Below are 20,987 nucleotides of genomic sequence, written 5' to 3'. Positions count from 1 at the left end.
AATTTCAAGAGTATAGCCTAAATGATCAGTTCTGATTCAATACTACAAAAAAAAAGTGTTCAGAGTTCATTTTTGAAGTGTGAATCATAGAAAATGAAAGAGTGCATTCACTCCTGTTGAAGTTCTCCTTTAATTTTGTTTTCTTAAATATCAGTGTAGAGTAAAAAGCATGGGAAAAGAATCTTTACATATTTATGTTCTCTATGAGCTCACCCCATTCTGCCACTGTCTCAACACAACCATTTCAAAGATACTATGATGACATTAATGTTCTTCTTCCCCACCTCAACAGCTGTGCAACTGAAACTGTGACAGGTTTAGCTTCTCAGTATGCAAAAGCAGTATTTGTTATGGGCTGAAAGTTGTTAAAATTCCAGGTGATTTTTTTCTGTCTGAAAAAGCTGTTTCACAGTGGCAATATTACCATAGAATCATGGAGAGCACTAGATGAGTAAGACATGCGGTATTAGGACTGACTAACGATTTCAAACCTGAATCTACAGTAAAATACACTCGATGCTAAAATGCAGTTTTGTGGCATATTTCAAAGTACATTTATAAATATAGAATCACAGGATGGACATACATGGCCAACCACTAATACTTTACTGTTACAAGCTTCTTATTAAAAGAAAAATGGACAAAAAGCTGAAAAGAAAATTTAATTTCATCTGCCAGTAAACAGGTTACCTGTTTAATTTGGTGATGATGATATTGCCCCAATTTATGAATGTAACCACCTCTCCCTCCGCCAGGGTCTCTGCATCTGCGCCCTCGATCAGGACTCTGGAGCTGTACCACACAGGCTTCAACCCAACGTCAGCATTCTGTGAATAATGGTTTACATTTCAGAGACAACTGATGAAGACAGAAGATGGACAATAACAGTAATGCAAAACTACAATATTCTTCCACAACTCCCTCTACTTTCTTGTTCACAGGTGTTGCATGTGTTCCCCTGACAGTACACTCCAAAAATCCACTGGTAGCACATCCCGTTTCCTTAAGGTCCTTACATCTTTAAGATCTCTCAGGTAAACCCAAAGTTCTACTCAAGTTTCCATTTTGCTAGGCAAATTCCCTCCAAAACTAATTTCATAATCTCATTTTTGCTTTTTCATGCAGTTAATGTGGAAATATACACAGAGCTTCTTCTAGCTGCATAGATTTGTAAATACAGAAACCAGCACTACATCACTTACAAAATACTCAGCTTTAAAGTATCTCAACAACTGAGATAAACTTTTATTTTTTAAAAAGGCTGACAGCGGTCAGTTCAGACCTTTTCAGCTGGTCAGGAGTAGGCAATTTGTTTCTTCTGGTCAGTATTTATTTTACTCTATATTGGAGGCAGCATTTATTGGTACTATCAATGTTTTAACATGCTGGCTTGTATCTGACCAAACTTCAGACTTTTTGAGCCTTGAAGAGTCACAACTCTCACTTGCATCTGCTCAAAACCTGCTTCCTTGTTAGCAGCCATGGGGAAGAGGGGAAACCCAATGTCCACCTCTCAGTTACAAGAAACAGCTACAGGAACTCCCAGAGCAACAAAACCAAAACAGAGAAATGAAGCAAAGCCTCAACAATATTCACTTATTTCTCAGTGTAAGTGTATACAGGTATAACTAAGGGATGCTTGCAGTGAAGTTTAAGCACAGTTTTAGATATCAGACTCAAAGGAAAGGATCTTTGTTAATTGTAGCACCTAGAGAGTTGTATCAGTAACACACTCCCCTTTTAAGGGATATTACTCTGTTTACTAGATACTAAAAGTATCAAATTGGCAAGTTCTTAGCTTTTGATAAGAACTATTTGCTATACAAATTTAAAAGTCATATTAAAAAATCCAGAGATTGACAGAATCAACAAGTTAATATATTACTTTTCCACATAAGTCTAATTTTGTAAACCATTTAAAAATCACCTCACTGTTAATGGATAAAGAGTGTCGACTGTATTATACCCATAAAGCTTGCATAAAATTTAATATTTAACTTCTCTGTGAACATTAGCATCAAACAATAAAAAAACCAGCCTGAGCAGCACTTCAGGCTTGTAATGCCTCACCTCTTCTGAAAACTCCAGAGAGGCCTTCCAGGGCACCTTTTATATGCACTCTATATACTTACAGAAACAGATCCCTCTTAAAAGAACAGACATGTTTAGTAGTTGCACAGTTTTTGACAATTCTGAGGCAAAAAAAAGTACCCCTTGGATAGATCTCATGCTATCTGAGCAAGTTAAAAGCAGGACTCTCCTTCCTGACTGTTTCAAGCCAGTACAGAGCTGCAGTACAAGAATATTAAGAGAGTAAAGCAAGAACCTTTGGATGTTTAGCCACTTCTTTCATCTCCTCTTGAGCTTCAGGAATATTTACTGGGACCACTGCATCTTTCAGTAAAGCAGTGTACCGAGGTGCTACTGGGTCTATAACCTACAGAAAACAAATGAGGTGGATCATGAATAGATGCCACTGACAAAGAAATAAGATGCTGTACAAAACAATAGCCACGAAAAAAAAAGGAATATTAACTGGTATTCTTTATGTTACTGCATTTTTCAAAGTTTGCTTTAACATCACTTTCACCCAAAGCTACAGAATAGTGAGAAAACTACGAGTGGTAATACTTTACAATTTCCAATCTTTACTAAAATACTCTGAATAAAAGCTGGATTGGGTACTACTGACACCAGAAGTAACCAAAATTATGACCCAATGCCTCATAGGGAAGACACAAAAATGTACTCTTATATAGTTTTACTGTGCACATAGGCTATTACATCTGAACCACTTTCTCTTAACTAAATTTAAAGCATTTATTTATAAGTGGAGTTTGTTCTTTTTCCAGCAGCACAAGACCTGATCCCATACTCATTCTCCAGGCCAGTACTCCAGCAGAATCAGTGACAGAACTGGCTGTAGAGGAGGCACCAATTAAGTCTGCAATTTTACTACAGACACATTAGATACTATAATAAGGCAACACCATAATATTGACTTCATTAATATTCTACAACATGAGTTTGACAAGAAAAAAGTACCACTAGGATGTCTTCCTGTATTTTTATTGCCCCTTATCAAACTTAGCTGCTGTCGTTTTTCACAGAGTTTTTCATACCTGAAATACTGGTTTGTCAAATTGTTCAAAGGCACTTAAATACATAATTCAAGTAAAGCAGTCATCTAAGGGCAAAAGGAATATCAGAGATCTACCATTTTAACTGGAAACTAACACATAGGAAAACACCTGCTTTTATTAATATAAAGTGGTTTTTGCTCTCCTTGGTTTATTCCTGCTCAAGTGAAAAGCTACACAGTTACATATTTTTCTATATTTTGGAGAAAAGTATTTAGCTTCTAATTACTTGACATTAGCTGATAAAGTGATATGATGATACACTTTTAAGAAGACACACTTTTTAAAGTTAGTAGTCACTCAAGTCAGACTCCTAAACGTTTGACATACACTTTGAAAAAAGACTTGTGTATGTATCTCAAAATGTAAGGGTATCATATTATTTAGTATCTTAATTTTGATAATTACATGACTAGATTTTATAGTGTTATTACGAAGTTCTTTTTTTTTTATTCATTAAATGTCACAATCCCTCCTCAGGTGACAGGTGCTAAAAATTACAGGATCACCTATAAAATATGAGTTCTCACACTGATGAGCTCAGAACTACCTGTGAGCAGCCAAAGGTTTTTCTCATATTGCAGATAGTTTACAGTCTGCACAGACACATGTAAATAAAACTGGCTAATAAATAATGTGCTGTACAAGGAGCTGAGTCAGAGGTCTAAGAAACTCAGTTTAAAAGTCAGTTTAAAAAAAATGAGCCTTGACAGTCCATTTTAGATTTTTCCCCTCAAACCAGTTGTTAGTTATAAATATATGCAGCAACAGAAAGAACCAATTCATAAACCTATGTGTATGTAGCAAATCAAATGCAAAAAAAAGAAGAAATACAAGACACATGCCAGACAAGCAAAAACTATTTAAATGAACAGATCTGGGTACTATCTAAGCAAAACCAAGCAGGAATCCCAATGCAAAATAACAGGTGTTTCCACAATCACACAAAATATGCAATCCTCATGAAAACAAATCGCCTTATTATAGTGTCCAAGCATCTGCTGCCAAAAAGCGACTCATCATGTCAAGATGCAATATTCCTGATTTGCCATTCAGTCAGAAACTCCAGCAGTGCTGGCTTGATCTCCACAGGCAGAGTACGCAGCACGTTCGTCCTTTTGCCACAGAAAGGAAACGTGGCCAACGTGAACCAAATCGGAGCAGATTTGTGTTTATGTTGACAAATCAGCCAAACCAGAGGTGGGCAGCCTTTGAAAACTAGGAATAATGCATTTTCAGTGGGTTTGTAGAGCTCCTGTTATACAAGCAAGTGTGACTGTGCTATGAAGCTGCAAAATGATAGCTTATGCTATGTATGCTTACAGCACTGTAAGCTATATGCTAAGGTAAAAAGCATTAAGTAATACCTTCTTACAGATAGCTCGCAGCTTGAAAGCAGAAAAATGAAATGCAGTTTTCAGATCAGATTTACAGCAAATACCATTATCTTTTCCCGTACTACTAAGTAAGACAAGTAAGTACTGGTATAGGAGAATCAATAGGATTGGTGCTTCTTCAGGTTAGAAGGGGGGACATTCCATTTTCCTGAGTGTGCCAAATGATGCAGCATACTGCAACTGCTACTTGTTGTGATAAGCACTCCAATGAATGCTGTATTCTCTACATATCCTAGAAAGAGGATATCAGGAGTAGCATCAAATCCAAGTAAACACATACCTTTTTGTTAAAGGACCAAATTTTATCCCACTCCATATTCACGACAGATCGAGAGGAGCCCTGGGAAAAAAAAAAAACAAACCCAAACCAACACTACATTAATATAAATATTCTAGCTCTTAGACTAATTTAAAACAAAGTTCTTTAAACTGAAAACCTCTATGGTTTGCTTTCATCAAAAACAGTTTTTGAACTTGCAAAATAAACCCTTCTCAATTAAGAACCCTGCAAGCTCATTTTGCGAAGAGCTACTCACAGATGCTAACATTGTTGAAGCAATACATGTCAAAGTAGTAAAACTTCAAAAGAAACTTCCCAGTGACAAGGACACTAACTGAAGCTTCACAAGAACTTGACCTTATCAAGGGAGATTCAAAGAATCAGAAGAGAACACCCACCTGAGCAGCAATAAACTGTTTGAGCCCTTCAACTGTCATGCCTCTTCTCAGGACACCCCGCACAGTGGGAAATCTTGGGTCATCCCTAGTGGAAAAAGGTATTTCATCAGTGTCACATCCCAAATTCTCTAAATTCTACACTGATCAAAACTTTATTAATACTGCCACACATGAAAGGCACAGATTCAGTGTATTTTACTTAAGTGAACTCACAGCTAGGTGGGAACACCTAACTGAAAAGACTGAGCTCTTATCCATACAAAATGTACAGAGAAGGTTTTCCCCCTCACCTCAGGAAGGGAAGCCACCTCTCAGTGAAGTGGCCATTTTCCTGTATCTGTGCAATCTTAGGTCTGTCAAAAATGAGCAAGGAAAAGTTATTTCTTTATCCACTATTTCCTTTCCAATGGCACCTGAAAACTGTTACTTGAAACAACAAAGCTTGATTCTTTCTCATCCAAGAGAAACCAGAAACAGATGAGTGACCGTGACAATGCTCTCTCTTGATGAAATAAGTGATAGAATTCTATGGTTTTTTTTCTCTGATGGAAAAAACAAAAAGGCCTAATCTGCAATGTAACATTTGAGTTGGTGGGAATGTGAATCAAACCTTGCTGAAGACCTAAGAGGGAGGCTTAGGGAAGGAAAGGTCTTCATAAGACCAGCTACACCTCATGGGAAAGAAAAAAGGGCAGGGGGAGGAAAGGATAAATTTGGCTCTAGCAAAGTGGCTCCATGCATGAAGTAGGAATCTAAGCTTCCAACTCAATTGACGACTAGGCAACTAGTCCACCAAACACTGTTTGTAGAAATTGAACTAATCTGAAAAAATTAACAGCAGGAAGGAGGGGGAGGGCAGGTGGGAGAGAAGTTGGTGGATTTGACTAGATGAACAGAAGTACTTCAATCCAGGCCCTCTTCTGGCATTGCTTAGGAATGACTCCAATGACAACATCCAATGACTCAAGAGTGGACAATGTGTAAGTGGCACCCACAGCAAAAGCCAGAGTCCAAAAATAAACTGCCTCATGTTTATTACAGACATTAATATGTATGTACATAGCCACTGTAGAGTAGGAAACAGACATGTTATACGTGCAGAAGCCACTGTAATTAATCTATATTCTTAAACATTGTTTAAATATTCATTTATACTGTCCCAAAGTGAAAATGAATGTGCCAGCCATGAGGATCTTAGGAAACACTGCTGAGCTACAGCCATGGAACATACCATCCATCCACAAGGCCTTCGTTGACAAACCATGTGAGCTTTCTCTTGGAGAGCACAGTGTTGTTGAGGTTCAGCCTGCTATACTCCCATATATATGGTTTCCTTATGCCCAGAGCCTCAATAATCCAGTAGAATTGTTCATCTCTGTCATGGTATTCAGTTGTTCTCAGTGCATGTGTGACACCTTCAATACTATCAACAATGGGGCAGGCGAAGTCGTACGTGGGATAAACCCTGACAAAAAGACCTTTAATTAGCACGGCAGAACAAAACTTTCCTCCCACATAAACATTTAAACTCAGCACAATTTATATTCATATATTATAAATATTTATAACCTATGATCCTGAAAACTTTCAGATCAAGACTAAAATAACACATACACAACAAATTATCCAGAAAAAGATCCAGGGGGCAAAACATTTTTAAGACAAAGAAAGCCTTCAAGAAATTAACTGACCACAGCCTTAATATTCAAGCCTAAAAAAACAACCCTACACTGCTAGTGTTTTTTTCAAACACATGTAAGGACCAAAACTGAAATAATATTCACTGCTGACCATGATGGCCAACTCACAGGTTTTAAGTCACTTGCCCAAGTTTCAGAAAGTCAGGAGACTCATCACATATTCTGGTTGAAAAATGCCAGCAGGTTCCAAGTATCAAAAGAAGTTTACTACGGAATGGTAAATGCCCTCAAAAGAGCAAAAGTTACAGGCCACACAAGAAGAAAGTGGACATACTTGTAGGTACTTCCAGTCCGAGGGTGAGGCTGGTTTTTACAACGATAAAGAGTTGGATCCCTCATACATCCATTATTACTACTCATATCTATTTTTGCTCGTAGACAGCAAGTTTGTCCGTATTCTGTTCCCTTTTTCATTTCTTCCCACATTTGTAGATTCTTATTAACACCTAAGAACAACAAAAAGAAACCATTTTCTAAGGTATTATGAAGATGATACAGAACCAAGTTTTATTACTGCAGTAACAAAAATCAGTGTCGCCCCTCTCTTTAGACACTGGAATTTATTTTCACACATTTTACATCTTGAAGTTTTTAAGTGGTAATGAATGGTGATGAATTCATACATACACAAGTTTACAGCACTGCTCTAAATGTATACTTAATCCATCCAGCCTTGTAGAACAAAGCACTAAACACTTCCAAGTCCTTGTAAGGACCTTGAAGATACGTAATTCAGTAATCTCACTCATATTTGTTAATAAAAATCAAGTTTTGATGCCAAATCAAAAAGGTAAGAAAGCAAGACTGAAGCTTAAAATATCTTACAGTTATTTCTGTGTTTAGATTCCACTCTTTGCTCACGCTCTGCTTTCATTTGTTCTGCAGGAGTGTCATCCACATATGCCTTCCCTTCTTGAATAAGCTTCTCAGCATATTTCATTATTGTTTCAAAGTGATCTGAGGTATATGTAAATTGATCCGGTTTGATGTGCAGCATGGCAACGTCTTCGAGAATAACCTGCAAAGCGTGAAATCATACACTGTAACACTCAGGAAAGGCAGCTTTCTTAAAACTTTATCCTCTTCATGTCAGATGTGGTGTTTTTAATGCTCCATTGTCCAGGAAGGATAAGCCAAAAGAATAAGCATGAAAGAAGAGAGAGGCATGCACTTCTCATTCATTCACAGCCTATAATCACAAGAGGTCAGACTTAACTTCAAGAAGGAAGTAGGACGAGAAAAGGAGATGAAAGCAGAAACAAATTACTTGTTAAGTACAAGTTTTGTGCAATGAAAACAACACTGCATTGCAAGAATTGCCTATCTACCTACTGTAAAATAAATATTGGACAAAGGGAAGAAACCAGCAACCAATAAAAGGGCTTTAAGCTTTTTAAGGTAAAGTTGACAGAAATTCCTTCAAATCATAAAACTTAAGTGTAACACTAATATTGTAAAACCCTAGTGCAAAAAAAGTGGGCATTAGCAGATCTCCATGTCAGTTCCCCTTGAATTAGCTACACAGCAAATGGATTTCTCTGCTCTCTTATCATACCTTTTCAAAGTCTTCTTTCTCTTTTTCTGGATTTGTGTCATCAAATCTCATAATAAGTTTTCCTTTAAAGTTAACTTGGTAGTGCTGATTTAGCAGGGCAGCTTTGGCATGACCAATATGCAGATATCTAAAAAGGAAAAACAAAAAAAAAAAATCTATACACCAGAACTACTTCAGCTAGACTTCTTTATTTCTGAGGGAAGGAGAAAGAATGGAAAGCAATACCTAAGTGTAACAAACAAACCAACCTAGGATATTGGTTGAAACACTATACATTTATGAAAGTAGATTATGGTTCTTCTTTCATAAATTTAGTAGTTAACTGCTAAAAATATCTAAATCTGTAAATTAGAGTGTCATTATGGATATAAAGAGTGGACTGCACTTATCTCCACTTTTACAGACTAACTTAAACCAACTGTTGATGATACCCAGTAGCAGCTACCAGATAATCTGAACCTCCCACATTCACAAGAGTGGAATTTGGTGGTTGCTGTGTATTTTTCAACATAAGCTATAAAGCTATTGACATTTTAAACTAAATATAAATCCCCAAATCCACAAAATGAAAATCTCTTACAAAAAGAGAATAACATGTCCCTGAAGAACAGTGTTTTAAAACACCAGGATTAAGACACTAAAAACTACTAAAGTAAGTTGAGAATGTTATACACATATATGTACACAATACATAATTTACAATATTTTAGAAACAGTTTATACTGGACTAATAGAGTAAGAAACACAACTACAAAAGTCATGTGATGCTGAACAGCCAGTTTAATGAACAAATGCAATCATGGAAATTTTATAGGTCATCAGGCAATTCCAAAAAGAAACAGAAAATTAAAAGCTGGCTGAAAATTGAATTTATTATACTGGCTCATCACATCTCCTCTGTGTGGTCTTTAAGGAGTTTGTGCTTTGGTATTCCATACAGTCTGGGGCCCCGAGCCTCCATTATACATCTGGTGTCAAGCTTCCACCAGGAAGGCTATCCCATACATCTTTCCTTTCTCAAATCTAAGCTTCCTTGGAAAGCTCTGAGTCCCTTGACCCATTTCATAAGGACTGCATGTACACATCATAGCTCCTGGCAGGGCACACACATCCGTCATCGATGCAAATGCCATCCTCCTGCTTCTCCTAATCCCACTGCTGAGCAGCACCACATCACCTCACAACCAACCTCCCTATTCCAAGGTCAGGCAACAGTGCAGTGGAGTATAGAGGAGAAGTGAATCAACAGCTCTAGTGAAGACAAAGCTTTAACACTCATTTGGTTTAGCAGCCTAGTCTGATAAGCTGATTAACATCTTCACCAAAGCACTTTTTTTTTTAAAGACAAAACACAAATAGAACTTTCTCAAAGTATTCATGTTTCTTACCCACTTGCTTCAGGAGGAAACCTTACAATGACCTTTCCCATCTCTGCACCAGGAAGTTCAACAAACTTCCCAACATCCGCTTTCTTTTCTTTTTCTGTTGCCTTGAAAAAAGACATAATTACAGTTTGTATTAGCTGTAAAATCAGATATAAAACTTTAGATAATACCTTCTGTATCAAATTCTCCTTTCAAACCTATAAGCTGCCACACTGGACCCCAAACTCATCTCTTCACAACTTTCACATTACTCAAGGCACTCCAAAACAAGATTAATTCTAGAGTTCTAAGTTATTTTGTCTTCAAATCTGGTCCAGGACTGAGAAGTCCCACCAACTTGTCTAATTTATTCCATAGGAGAAAACAATTGCTAGTTAAGGTTTTATATCTTAGTGTTCCTAACTGAATGTGATTAACAAATTCAGTCAACTGAAGAGTGCAACCTTTGCAGCTCCATCAGAATCTCAAACTCTTTCTAGAAAAAGCAAACAATGTATCTAAAGAGCAGTGCTGATTAAAAGAAGAGGTGCCATATTACCATGATTCCACTTAAGCACTGGACTACACAACTCATGCCTTTCTAAATTTGAAAGCGACAGCTTTATCTGTAAACAAGAGTTTAAAAGTTCAGTTCACTGTACGACTGTTTACTTTTAATTTTTAATTCTCTAACTAAAAAAAAAAAAAATATCTTGCAGTGTATTCACAGGAATAAAGCTACTCTCTCCAGAGGATCTGAGTAAATCTTACCATTTTAACCTTTGGTGCACCAGCAGCCCACTTGGCTCCTACTGACTGGAAAGCACGTTGTACCTCAAGGAAGTTGTACCATCGCTTTGCATGCACAGGAGCTTTGTTTTGCTCTAATTGCTCTTGCCACGTGCTATTATCTGTTAGAAAACAAATCATTTTTCAAGTTTTTAAATTATAAAAATAAAATTACTTTTATCAACAGCAGCTTTTTAAGACTAAAAAAAGATTTTGATTTTAAAAATCTACTTAATCTCTCTTCTCTACTTGTGTCACAGGGACACAAGTCATTCAAAATCAAATTAAAGAAACAAATTCCCTTCAAACCCAAAACACACTGCATTCCTTCCTGGATTCATCACGGCAGAAGGTGAGGGGGAACAGTCAACACACATTTTTCTTTGTATCATCCACCTCAAAATTAGTAGCAACTTCATTTCAAGACAGAAATATAGGATATCCTTTTATTGTATGTACATTTGATGTTTTCTAAGCTTTATCATAAGTGGAACATGTGCCAATACCACCCTTTATTTCTGCAGGGCTGTATTCCCACAATCTAATTTCCAAGGAACACAACTTCACTAGAAGGATTCTGATGGGGAAAAGGAGGGAAAAAACAGGACACTCCCTTCAGATTTCCCTCAAGAGCAGCAACTTTGAAAAAATACCAAAAGCTGCTAGCTTTTAATCTTAATTATGCACCTTAGTTTCAAGTGGAATCTGGTTATACTGAATGGCAGATTGTCATCTACTACCTTTAGATACAGAGCTAAGAGAAAATAAAAACCAAATCCATAAAAAAATATCATCCAAGCTTCTTTAACCTCTGAAGGGTATTTCGCAGAGTAACATGTACCTCTTTTAATAATTCAAAGTAAACACCAAAGAAATTTCCTCTGCCAAGATAATGTCATGGAAAGGTCTGTGCATATAATTTTACATTGCACATTTTCGTATTGAGGCAACAGGCAATAAAAGATGCTAGTACAATTATTAACACAAAAAGTTAGAAAAAATTCCACCTAGGTATTACATCTCATAAATTTCCAAATGTAACAACAATTTAAAAATAAGATCTAGGGTTTCCTAAGCTATACGATTGCCATCACTAGTGATGCACTGGACACAGAAGTGTGCATGACAGTACACAGTCTGTCATACACCTAAGAATCACCACTAGCATCCACAAAAAAGAAAAATTGGGGATTTCTGTTGTATACTGATTGCAAGCCAATGAAACAGAGAACATAAACCAGTACCTTTTAGGACAGCCCAGACACACACATCTGCAAGACTCAGAGAGTTTCCCACCAAGTAGGTCCTTAGAGACAGACAGTGGTTGAGTTCTTGGATGGCTGAAGGGAACTGGCTGGCAGTGGATAACTTTGTAGCACTGAACTCCAGCCAATGGTCAATCTTGTTTGAAGGGACAAAAGACAGTTAATGTTACTGAAGGAATGAGAATTAAGTTTGTTAAATAACTGAATAATACACAGTCGATCTAATAGCTGAACAGAAAACATTAACAGGAACATTAGCATTAAATATATCAGATCATAATATACGTTGAAAGACTACTTAAAATAAATTACACTGAAAAATTCACCCAGAACTATACCAAATGACAAAATTTAATTTCTTCCTTCAGCATGAATTCAACTGCTGAAAACACCAGCTGCACTGAAGTTATTCTCATCAGCAGAATAATAAGCAGTTCTTAGGTACTCACTTATGACACAGAGCATATAATAATACCATTATCCCTTAACTATTTAGATACCATATTTGTGACCTATTTGATCTTCCTGGTGCTGCTGCTGGTTAAGTATACCATTTTCCCTTCAGTCCCTATCTTCTCTTCCTCATGTCCTTTTAGATTTGAAGAAATCAAACCCCACCCCTTCACAAGTCCTACTCCCCTCTCCGCAGAAGTTTTTTTCCATCTATCTTTGTACATAAACATACAAAAAACTATGAAGAATTAGGCTGGTTAATAATGTAGCCCTGTCTATAAACTGAACCTCTCTACTCTGCAAGAGACTCAGTGTCTCTTCTACTCCTCTGGTCCTATTTCATGTGTAAGTGTTCTGCAAACTGCAGCGGGAATCCTTCCAACGTTCAAGCCAACGTGGCAGGCACAGATGTAATTACAACCACCACAGAATTCAGTTCAGTCATTTGCAGTTACACGCCAAAATATGTGCACCACAAACGCAGCTGTCACCGTACTTCTCCAAGTACAGTATTATTTTTGAAAGAGGCAGAAGTGAAAAGAAGTATTGTATCAGAAATACCAGCCCCAAAAGTGTGTTTGCTGAGGTCTGGTCTTAACTTAAAAACAAGGGATTTGGACAGAAATTTTAAATAGCCACAAGGTAACTTACAACTTTTTTAATGCCTCACAGGCAAAATACTAAGACAACACTTCCCTTGAGACCAGCTATGGGGGCTGAAGAGTGATTACCACTGGCTTCAAGTAAAAAAGACCTGAAGACTTGTAGAAAAGACTTGAATCAAGTCCTTCCATCCCTCCCCAAATTTCAGAGGAAATTAATTTCAATTTGTCTGCCAGTTTCAGTTATCAACTTAAAATTGATGATTGATTATTTTGAGCTAGACCCAGGAGAAAACTGGGGTCAGGGTTTTGTCTATCATATACAGCAAAAACTGCTACAGGATTACAATGCCACACAGTGTTTCTTGGTGTTACACTGAAATGTTACAAGGTAGCAACTGGTGGCAACAGAGCTGAGGAAAGTGAGAAGGGAAAATCCCATGTATCACCTTCCAACCTGAATTATTTTATATTAGTGAGCTGTCAGCTTAGGAGCTGCTATTGCAGGGGTGGGAAAGGGCAATCCTTCCAAAGCTCAGACTTCTCAGTCTACTTTATACAAAGGAGGAAGCGTAGCAAAACAAAACCCTCAGCATCCCACATAGCTGGAACCTCAGCCTAACAGTAAAACGCAGAAAAACAGACACAAGGTCAAAAAAACCCCCAATCCCAAAACACACCCCTGCCCCTGCAAACATTGAACAGGCAAAAAGAGAAAAAAAGGAAAAGAAAAAAACAAAACCAAGAGAGAAGAGCATGATTCAAGGCCACGATGGATGGGGTTTTGAGCAACCTGGTCTAGCGGAAAGTGTCCCTACCCACAGGAGGTGGTTGGAAATAAATGGTCTTTAAGGTCCCTTCCAACCCAAACCATGTTATGATTCTGTGATTCCTTCTCACCTCAGTGTGTTCCAAAAGATTCGAGCCATACAACCCAGCAGAGGCAGCAACTCGAGCCAGGTACCGAGCTATTGAATTCACATCGGTAAATGAAACTTGCCTAAAAACAGAAAGAGGCAAGACAAACGTAGGTTAAATTACTACATCCAGTCAGTTCAACTTTAATTGCACACACATAGCTGAAACATGTGCAAAGCAAACACAAAATAACTTCCCTGTAAACCAACAGGTACCAGGTCACCAGAGTAAAAAAAAATAATAAATAAATCTAGCACAAGAATAAATAAGTCCTTGCTTTTCTACCACCAGATGGAATAATAAGCTTCTAAATATGAAAGAATGTTTTTTAGGCTGAAAATAAGAAAATAAGACTCTGATTATTCTTTCAAATACTAAAACTTTCTCCACATCTGACAGAATTTGTAAGCATAACCTGAGCTACAGATTTTCCAGATTATAAGGAGCTAATCAATATTTGTTTTCTCTTCATAAAAGAAGGATGACTTTGAAGAGGATTCCTAGTGAACCAGCAGAAGAATTGAGAGGTCTCCATCATGGTTTTAAGGGCTAGCATCAGGGGAAAAAACCCTGTCCTTTTGTTACTCACTTTACTTAATTCACACTTCACAGAGACCATCCCCTGGTGAAGAAACTCGCCTGCCTGTATTTGTTTTTTTACCCAGTCTCCTCCAGATAAAAGGAGGAGACAACTAATTTGAATTTGTTGTCCCCATTCCACTTACGAAAGTTTTCAGTAGATCTGCAGAAGAAAGGCTCTCCAAAGGGCATATTCCTTTCTCTGTTTTCACGTCCCTTTTCCACATTATATACAGTATCAAAAACAGCTGCATACTGTCAGAAATCTAGCTTCCAATTAGTCTAAGATAAACTAATATTTACTAAACAGCTTTGGATGAAAGATGCATCACAAGCATCAATTCTCCAGATTATACTCATCTCTACCCTACAGTTCCACATAGATGCAGACTGCAAAAATAGAGCTCCAATTGCTTCTAAATCAAGCATTGACATCAACAAAAGGAGTCCCTATAAGTGGTCTTTAATGGACTGAATGCTACACTCCAACTTGTCCAGCCAAGGTTCCACTTCTGTTCTGTCATTGTCCTCTATTTCCTTTTGTACCTACTGTGTCCTTTATAAAATTAAAAGAATTCTGATAGCCCTCAAGCCTTGCAAGATCAACAAAAGCTTTGAAAATTATACAGAAGACTTCTTGATATATTAACAATTAGAATGTGTCCCATTTTTAGTAGAAATGGATCAGACAGTCTCATTAGGATAATTGCAGTAAAACCTAAGGAATATAGTTCAGTGGGAGGGGCTTTTTGTTTGCTTGTTTTTAATTTTGCTTGGTTTCCAAGCATCTAGGATCCAGTAAATATATATAAGAGACATAAAATATAACTAAAACCAAAAGTCACAGTAGGGTGTTTAAATTACACAAAGTGTATCCTATTCTAATTTCACACCATCAGATTTTAATGAAGCTTTTTTCAAACTGAGAAAAACAAAACACTTCCAATACATTTTTATTTGAGAAGCCTGTGAAATGCACTTTTATTATTTCACTAGTTCACACCAAAACAAATACCCCTTGATTACTCAAGCAAAACTGAATACATGTATGAAAAGGGAAAATGTTACTCTGAGTAAAATCTTATTTATGCTTTAAAAGTTGTTATTTTCTTCAGGAAAAACAAAATACTTCCACCCAAACAGCACTAATTGACCTCTTTGGGAAAGTTATAAAAGGCTCTTTGCAGCCAGTGCCTGCTAACTCCAGGGATAAGTAAGGAAAAATGAACAGAGCCAATGCAATGTTACAGGCAAAGAGCAGCTCTTGAGAGTGACATGAAATGCCACATAATTAAACACCAGGGCAAAAATTCAAGAAGTACAAGACAAGATGGGGAAAAGGAACAAAAAACCCCAGCAAACGCAAAACAAAAAACCCAAATAAACAAACAAAACCAAAACAAACACAACAAACAAACAACAAAACAAAACACAAATTATTTCCAATCATAATAAACCCTTATTGAATTGTCTTGCAAAAAGCTTTCCAGAATGGTTGGATTCATCTGCCTCAGAGGAATAAGTACTCTGAAATGTGCATGTGCTCACCACACAAAACACAAAAGTTCTACTGCAGTTTGTTACCTGAAAGACAGAGGCATACCAAAACTCTCCATAAAGCCATCAGCACTCAGCAGAGTGGTTTGCTTAGGATCTATTACTACACAAAGTTTTGAAGCCAAGGCTTCAAAAATAACCTTTAAAATAAAATTTATCATCTCAAATTAGCGATAAACCTTTCAGGTAGCTAGCTGACAGCTAAGTTTCAGCTAGTTAGCTGAAAATTTTGTCACCAGATTTTAACTGAGCTTCAAAACAGAACCCAGAAGAATCACAAATAAAATGTTCTTTCTTGTTCAAGTGAAGTCATTAGAACTAATGGATTCCTGGAAAAAAAAAAAAAAAAACTCAAAACCTGAAACATCCCAAGTGCTTTTCACATCATGCCAAAACAAGATGCTTCAGCAGAACTGATGCCATGAAATCCATTTACCAAAAGCATTAGTTGAGATATGAGTTCAGCTGATGCTTCTCACATTGCAGATACACTTTTAACAGACTTTAAGGTAGAGAATCAATTTTTAAAATGATTGTACAACCAAGCTAGGGAAAATTAATGCAATATTGACATCTGGAATAACTTCTTGAACATAAGCCAATGCCAGGGATGAGAGGACACTAACACACAAAAATTTCCATCTGATGGAACCATGATTCTAGACATTATCCACACGGGGCCAAAGTGCAGAAGAGGAGCATTTGCTTTACATTTCTGACAACCTCCATTTTAGCCCAAGTGAGTGGTTTTGCAGTGCAGTAGGAAGAAGGCATGGTAATACTAAATTATTCAACGAAATTAAATATTACTTCAAAGCCAAGTATATACATTTAAAATATTCCAAGATAATTTCCAAGTGTCACAGGAGTGTATTCATATATTTTGACATACACATCCATACACTGCCTAAACTGTCAAACAAAATCTAAACCTGACTAAGGCTACTTAAGGGGAAAACTTTCTCCTGCAACTAAAAAATATCCAATTAACTTTCTGTTATGCAAGCTGTGTCCCACACGTGCAAAACACACACTGAAGATTATTAAAGCTATACCAATTAAATCTCAATACAACCTGTCACATTTCTCTTGTGTTAATTCAAAACCACAAATTCAATGCCATCACCAGGCACAGAACACTAAAATTTTTAGACTAGAACCCGTTCTATTTAAGGCTATCCAGGCACAGCAAAAGACAACATTATATAAGAACTCCTATCTGAGTTCAGGTTTAACATTTTAAACAGAAAACAATATTTGCAACCAGTAAAACAACCATGACTGAAGACTGTGACTCTTCCTCTGCTTTGATTTTCTGCAAATATATGTACATAGTGACAAGTTCTTTACCTAAGCTTAGAAGACATGGAAATGCTCAGTTGGTGTTAATTTATGGGGAGCAAGTCAGTAACTCTGCAATACAAGATGAAATATGTTGCTTCTATAGCCATTCTACAGACATGCAGGTATTCCAATTCATGATGCATTGGTGGCTTTAACAGCACCTTCTACTGAATTAGCTCACAAAACGAGAGTTTGCCAGCAAGTCCGTGAACAACAGATTTACCCCTGATCTTCTAAAAAACAATCAGTGTCCAAAAACTATAATCAGCAATTCCAAATTCATCATGGTGTTAATATACTTTAAGTTACAACTGCTACGCTTATGTGTACAAATATGCTCCTTACTGTAGCTACTAAATGCCAGAGTTTCCACTGATATGTCAGTCAGCAGGATATCTCCTCTTGATACATCCAAATGTCTTAACTGATACAGAATTTAAGATGACAGTGCAGCTTCCCGAAACTAACAGTGTTACTCCTGCATTTCTGATAGGCATTTGATCTTACTCAGATTGTAAAAAACATCTTCATGCCTCAAACTTGAAATTATTCATTCCAATGGCAGAGTATTTTTAGAAGGACAGACAATAGATTACTACAAAAATTCCCAATACTCTTTCTACAGTGTGCAGATGGATACACCAGATAGCACAGCACAGGTAATTAGCACTTTCCTGAGATAACATCGTGCCTTTGCTTATACACACACAGGAGGGAGCCTAAAATAATTTCACCTAAACATTTAAATTTCAGTCCACCACACACATACAAGTACAAGAAATCTTATACACCAAAACTGTCTAATATAAAATGGCCTTGCTGTTGCTAATCCATGGCACCACAAAAAGTCCTAAACAATAAAGCGACTGGTACAGCATAAATGATTATACACAGGTACATGCAAATAAAAACAGAAGAGTTTTTCCCAAAAAGATCTAGTGGAGAATATATTGTAAATGTTTTGCCTGCGCTACAGAGACATCAGTAATGCAGTGATGAATAAAACTGTATTCTTTTTCTCTTCCTCCTACCTCAAAAGGTTACTGTCAATGTTACAACCATGTGATTTTTAAAACTGCTGACCCAAAGGTAGAAGGAGAGATGCAAAGTCACTTACTCGGACACACAGAGGATGGTTTCCTTGCCTTCTTGCACTGAAATTTCAACATCATTCTTCACATGCTCCACCGTCAGCAGAGCTCCTTGAAAAAACAAGAGAAAAAGTTACTGAACTTCCTTCTGGGAGAGATACCTTTCATAGTTACAACCAACCAGTTACATCTCTTATCCAACAGCACCAGGTGACTGAACTGGCTCCTTCAAGTAAGAATGCCCAGGGAAACAAAAAAATCAATGCTCAGTCTCATATGCAAGAGGCTTCTTCTTGGCAATCCTTACAGCTTCAAATTGATAATGTCCAGCACACAGTGATCTGCAGTGAGCTCAGCAAGTGTCAGCTGCAATACATTTGCTTCCAAAGGGTATGGCAAAAATTAGTCCTGTCCCCCAGTACAGGAGGAGAATGTAATCAAAAAGCTCTTAATTACTGAGCAGTATTACTAATGTACTCCATCCCAGCCCTGACACATGCATCAAAGGAGATCAATTACTGAATATACCAGTACTTTCTGAACAAGGATGAGACTATTTTTAACCTGATTTAAAGTTTATTAAAAGATTAGCCATTCAAAACCAAGAAACTTGATCCATGTAAATGTGCAGGGAGCTTACACAGGGTTTTCAGAATAAGTAGTTCACCACTGACAGTAAAAAATGGTCTCCAGCAAGAAAAGAATTGTTGAAGTTTTTAGGCTACACCACTGACTGGAAGACAGCTCTGCCCACATCCAAAGAGGCTTGATGCAAACCTGCTCTGATGTCGACACTCTACAGCAGACACAGCAGCTGAAACAAAGCACTGAGCTCACTTGGCTGTGTTTCTGCACTGGCTCTGCTCCAGAGCCAGCCTGCTGAGCACAAGCAGAGGAGCTGGTGTTCTTTTACTTTGCTCAGAAGCACGTACAAAGGCAGCAGGCTTTTGCATAGGCAAACCAGCCAAAGGACTGTACTCTAGGTCTGGAAAGGCACCTAACCTGTTACAGCCTCCACAGAATGCTGTGCACTTTATCTTCCCTAGAACAACGCTCCAGCTACCAAGGCAGATGATACTATAAGCTATTAATACACTGGCCTAAATACAAACCACTGGCGCTAGGAATCCCCTAGCTCTCACCTCTGCTCAGCTGAAAACCCTTCTTGTGGCATTAAGAGTAAGTCAAGGTTCTTCTTCTCATCCCTCAGCTATTCATCTGTGAAACTCAGGGTGACATCCCTTATGCAATGTTAGTAATACACGTAAGTATTTTAATAACATGCATGGAAATGCTTTGAAAATGACAAGTATTATGTGCACCAAGCTATGTAATTAACACTAATGACATTAAAAGCTACTATGCTTTTCCCACTGCACAGCAGAAATGATGAAGAGTATGAAGTAGGGATGAGTAGGATGAGTGTGCTTGTCTTCTTGATATAAATGTTTCATCTGTAATATGTAATATTTCTGACACAATCATGCAACCTCCTCAAATAAACCTCCAGTGCCACTCACCAGCTGTCAAAGAAAATAAGTCTCCAAAGCCCCTAAACCTGATGTTAATCACAACTCATATTGCATCATTTTCTTTTCTGGCAAATCAGTATAAACAAGTATCAGGAGAAATTTTATTTAAAACTCATATGTTTTTACACCTTGAATCAGTAATCATGCAAGTTGTATTCAATTCTGAAATACATTTGGGAATAACAGAGAGAAAAATAAATCAATAAACTATGATGAACAATAGGAAGCAAATTTATTTTGAATAGCTAGAACAAAATGGAGAAATTGTATGGAACACATACAAAAGATTGTTTCCAGATGGGCGGAAGTGCAATGAAGGAGGTTCTCACATTTTTGAAGGCAAAATAACATCGAAGTGCAGTAAGCAACTGAGAAAGCAAGATTTCACAGCGCAACTTCGAGCCAGCTCCCCAGAGAGGAATTTTAGTAGCAAATTAGAACTGAAAATGAAAGACAGCAGCACACTAGCAGAGCTCACGAACAAGCAATGTGAACTAGGGCTGCCTTGAAAATCCAACCTCAACGTGCCAAGTCACCCGAGGCTGCACCCGTGCCCGAGTTCCTTCAGCCCGAGTTGTGCCCAGCGCCGGCCGCTTCGCCACGGCCCGAGCAGCTGCCCAGAGGGGCCCGCTGGGGACCCGCGCCCCGCCAGGTGCCAGGGCCGCAGTGGGCACTCGGCCCCGGGAAGGTCGGGAGGAACGGGAAGGACGGGCACGGGCCCCGGTGCCGCCTCGCCCGGCCCCGCACGCGGGCACAGCCGGCGCCGCATGATGCAACACGGGCGGGCTGAGGGAGGGGGCAGAGCCCCGCCGGAGCCCCGGCAGAGCGGGATCGGGGCGGCGCGGGGCGAGGCCCGGCCCGCACTTACCGAGCGGGGGGCTGCCCGCGTCCACGGTGAGGCTCAACGCCGCCATTCCCGCCGCCAGCGCCGGAACCGAGGGAGGCAGCGGGGCGGGGCGCGCAGCGCTGCCAGCTCGGCAAGCGCCGGGGCGGCCCGGGCGGCCGGCAGGACCCGCCCTGGGG

General features: G+C 38.3%; 1 protein-coding gene across 1 annotated transcript in view; it reads right to left on the bottom strand.

The window, feature by feature from the left end:
- EPRS1 (glutamyl-prolyl-tRNA synthetase 1) overlaps positions 1 to 20,965 on the bottom strand; it is a 39,181-nt gene extending 18,216 nt beyond the window's left edge. Inside the window, exons 1-14 of the mRNA XM_082302612.1 lie at positions 20,833 to 20,965; positions 18,459 to 18,543; positions 13,844 to 13,943; positions 11,868 to 12,024; positions 10,606 to 10,745; positions 9,859 to 9,959; positions 8,471 to 8,597; positions 7,741 to 7,933; positions 7,190 to 7,361; positions 6,447 to 6,680; positions 5,216 to 5,300; positions 4,818 to 4,877; positions 2,327 to 2,437; positions 691 to 827 (exon numbers count right to left, since the gene is read on the bottom strand). Of these exons, the coding sequence (XP_082158738.1) occupies positions 691 to 827; positions 2,327 to 2,437; positions 4,818 to 4,877; positions 5,216 to 5,300; positions 6,447 to 6,680; positions 7,190 to 7,361; positions 7,741 to 7,933; positions 8,471 to 8,597; positions 9,859 to 9,959; positions 10,606 to 10,745; positions 11,868 to 12,024; positions 13,844 to 13,943; positions 18,459 to 18,543; positions 20,833 to 20,878 (1,748 nt within the window). The 5' untranslated portion in view covers positions 20,879 to 20,965. The remainder of the gene's footprint in view (positions 1 to 690; positions 828 to 2,326; positions 2,438 to 4,817; positions 4,878 to 5,215; positions 5,301 to 6,446; positions 6,681 to 7,189; positions 7,362 to 7,740; positions 7,934 to 8,470; positions 8,598 to 9,858; positions 9,960 to 10,605; positions 10,746 to 11,867; positions 12,025 to 13,843; positions 13,944 to 18,458; positions 18,544 to 20,832) is intronic.
- Positions 20,966 to 20,987: the final 22 nt, after the last annotated feature.

This window comes from Coloeus monedula (genome assembly GCF_965178545.1).
Source record: "Coloeus monedula genome assembly, chromosome: 2".
Taxonomy (NCBI): Eukaryota; Metazoa; Chordata; class Aves; order Passeriformes; family Corvidae; genus Coloeus; species Coloeus monedula.
This window is presented reverse-complemented; position numbering and strand designations above follow the sequence as displayed.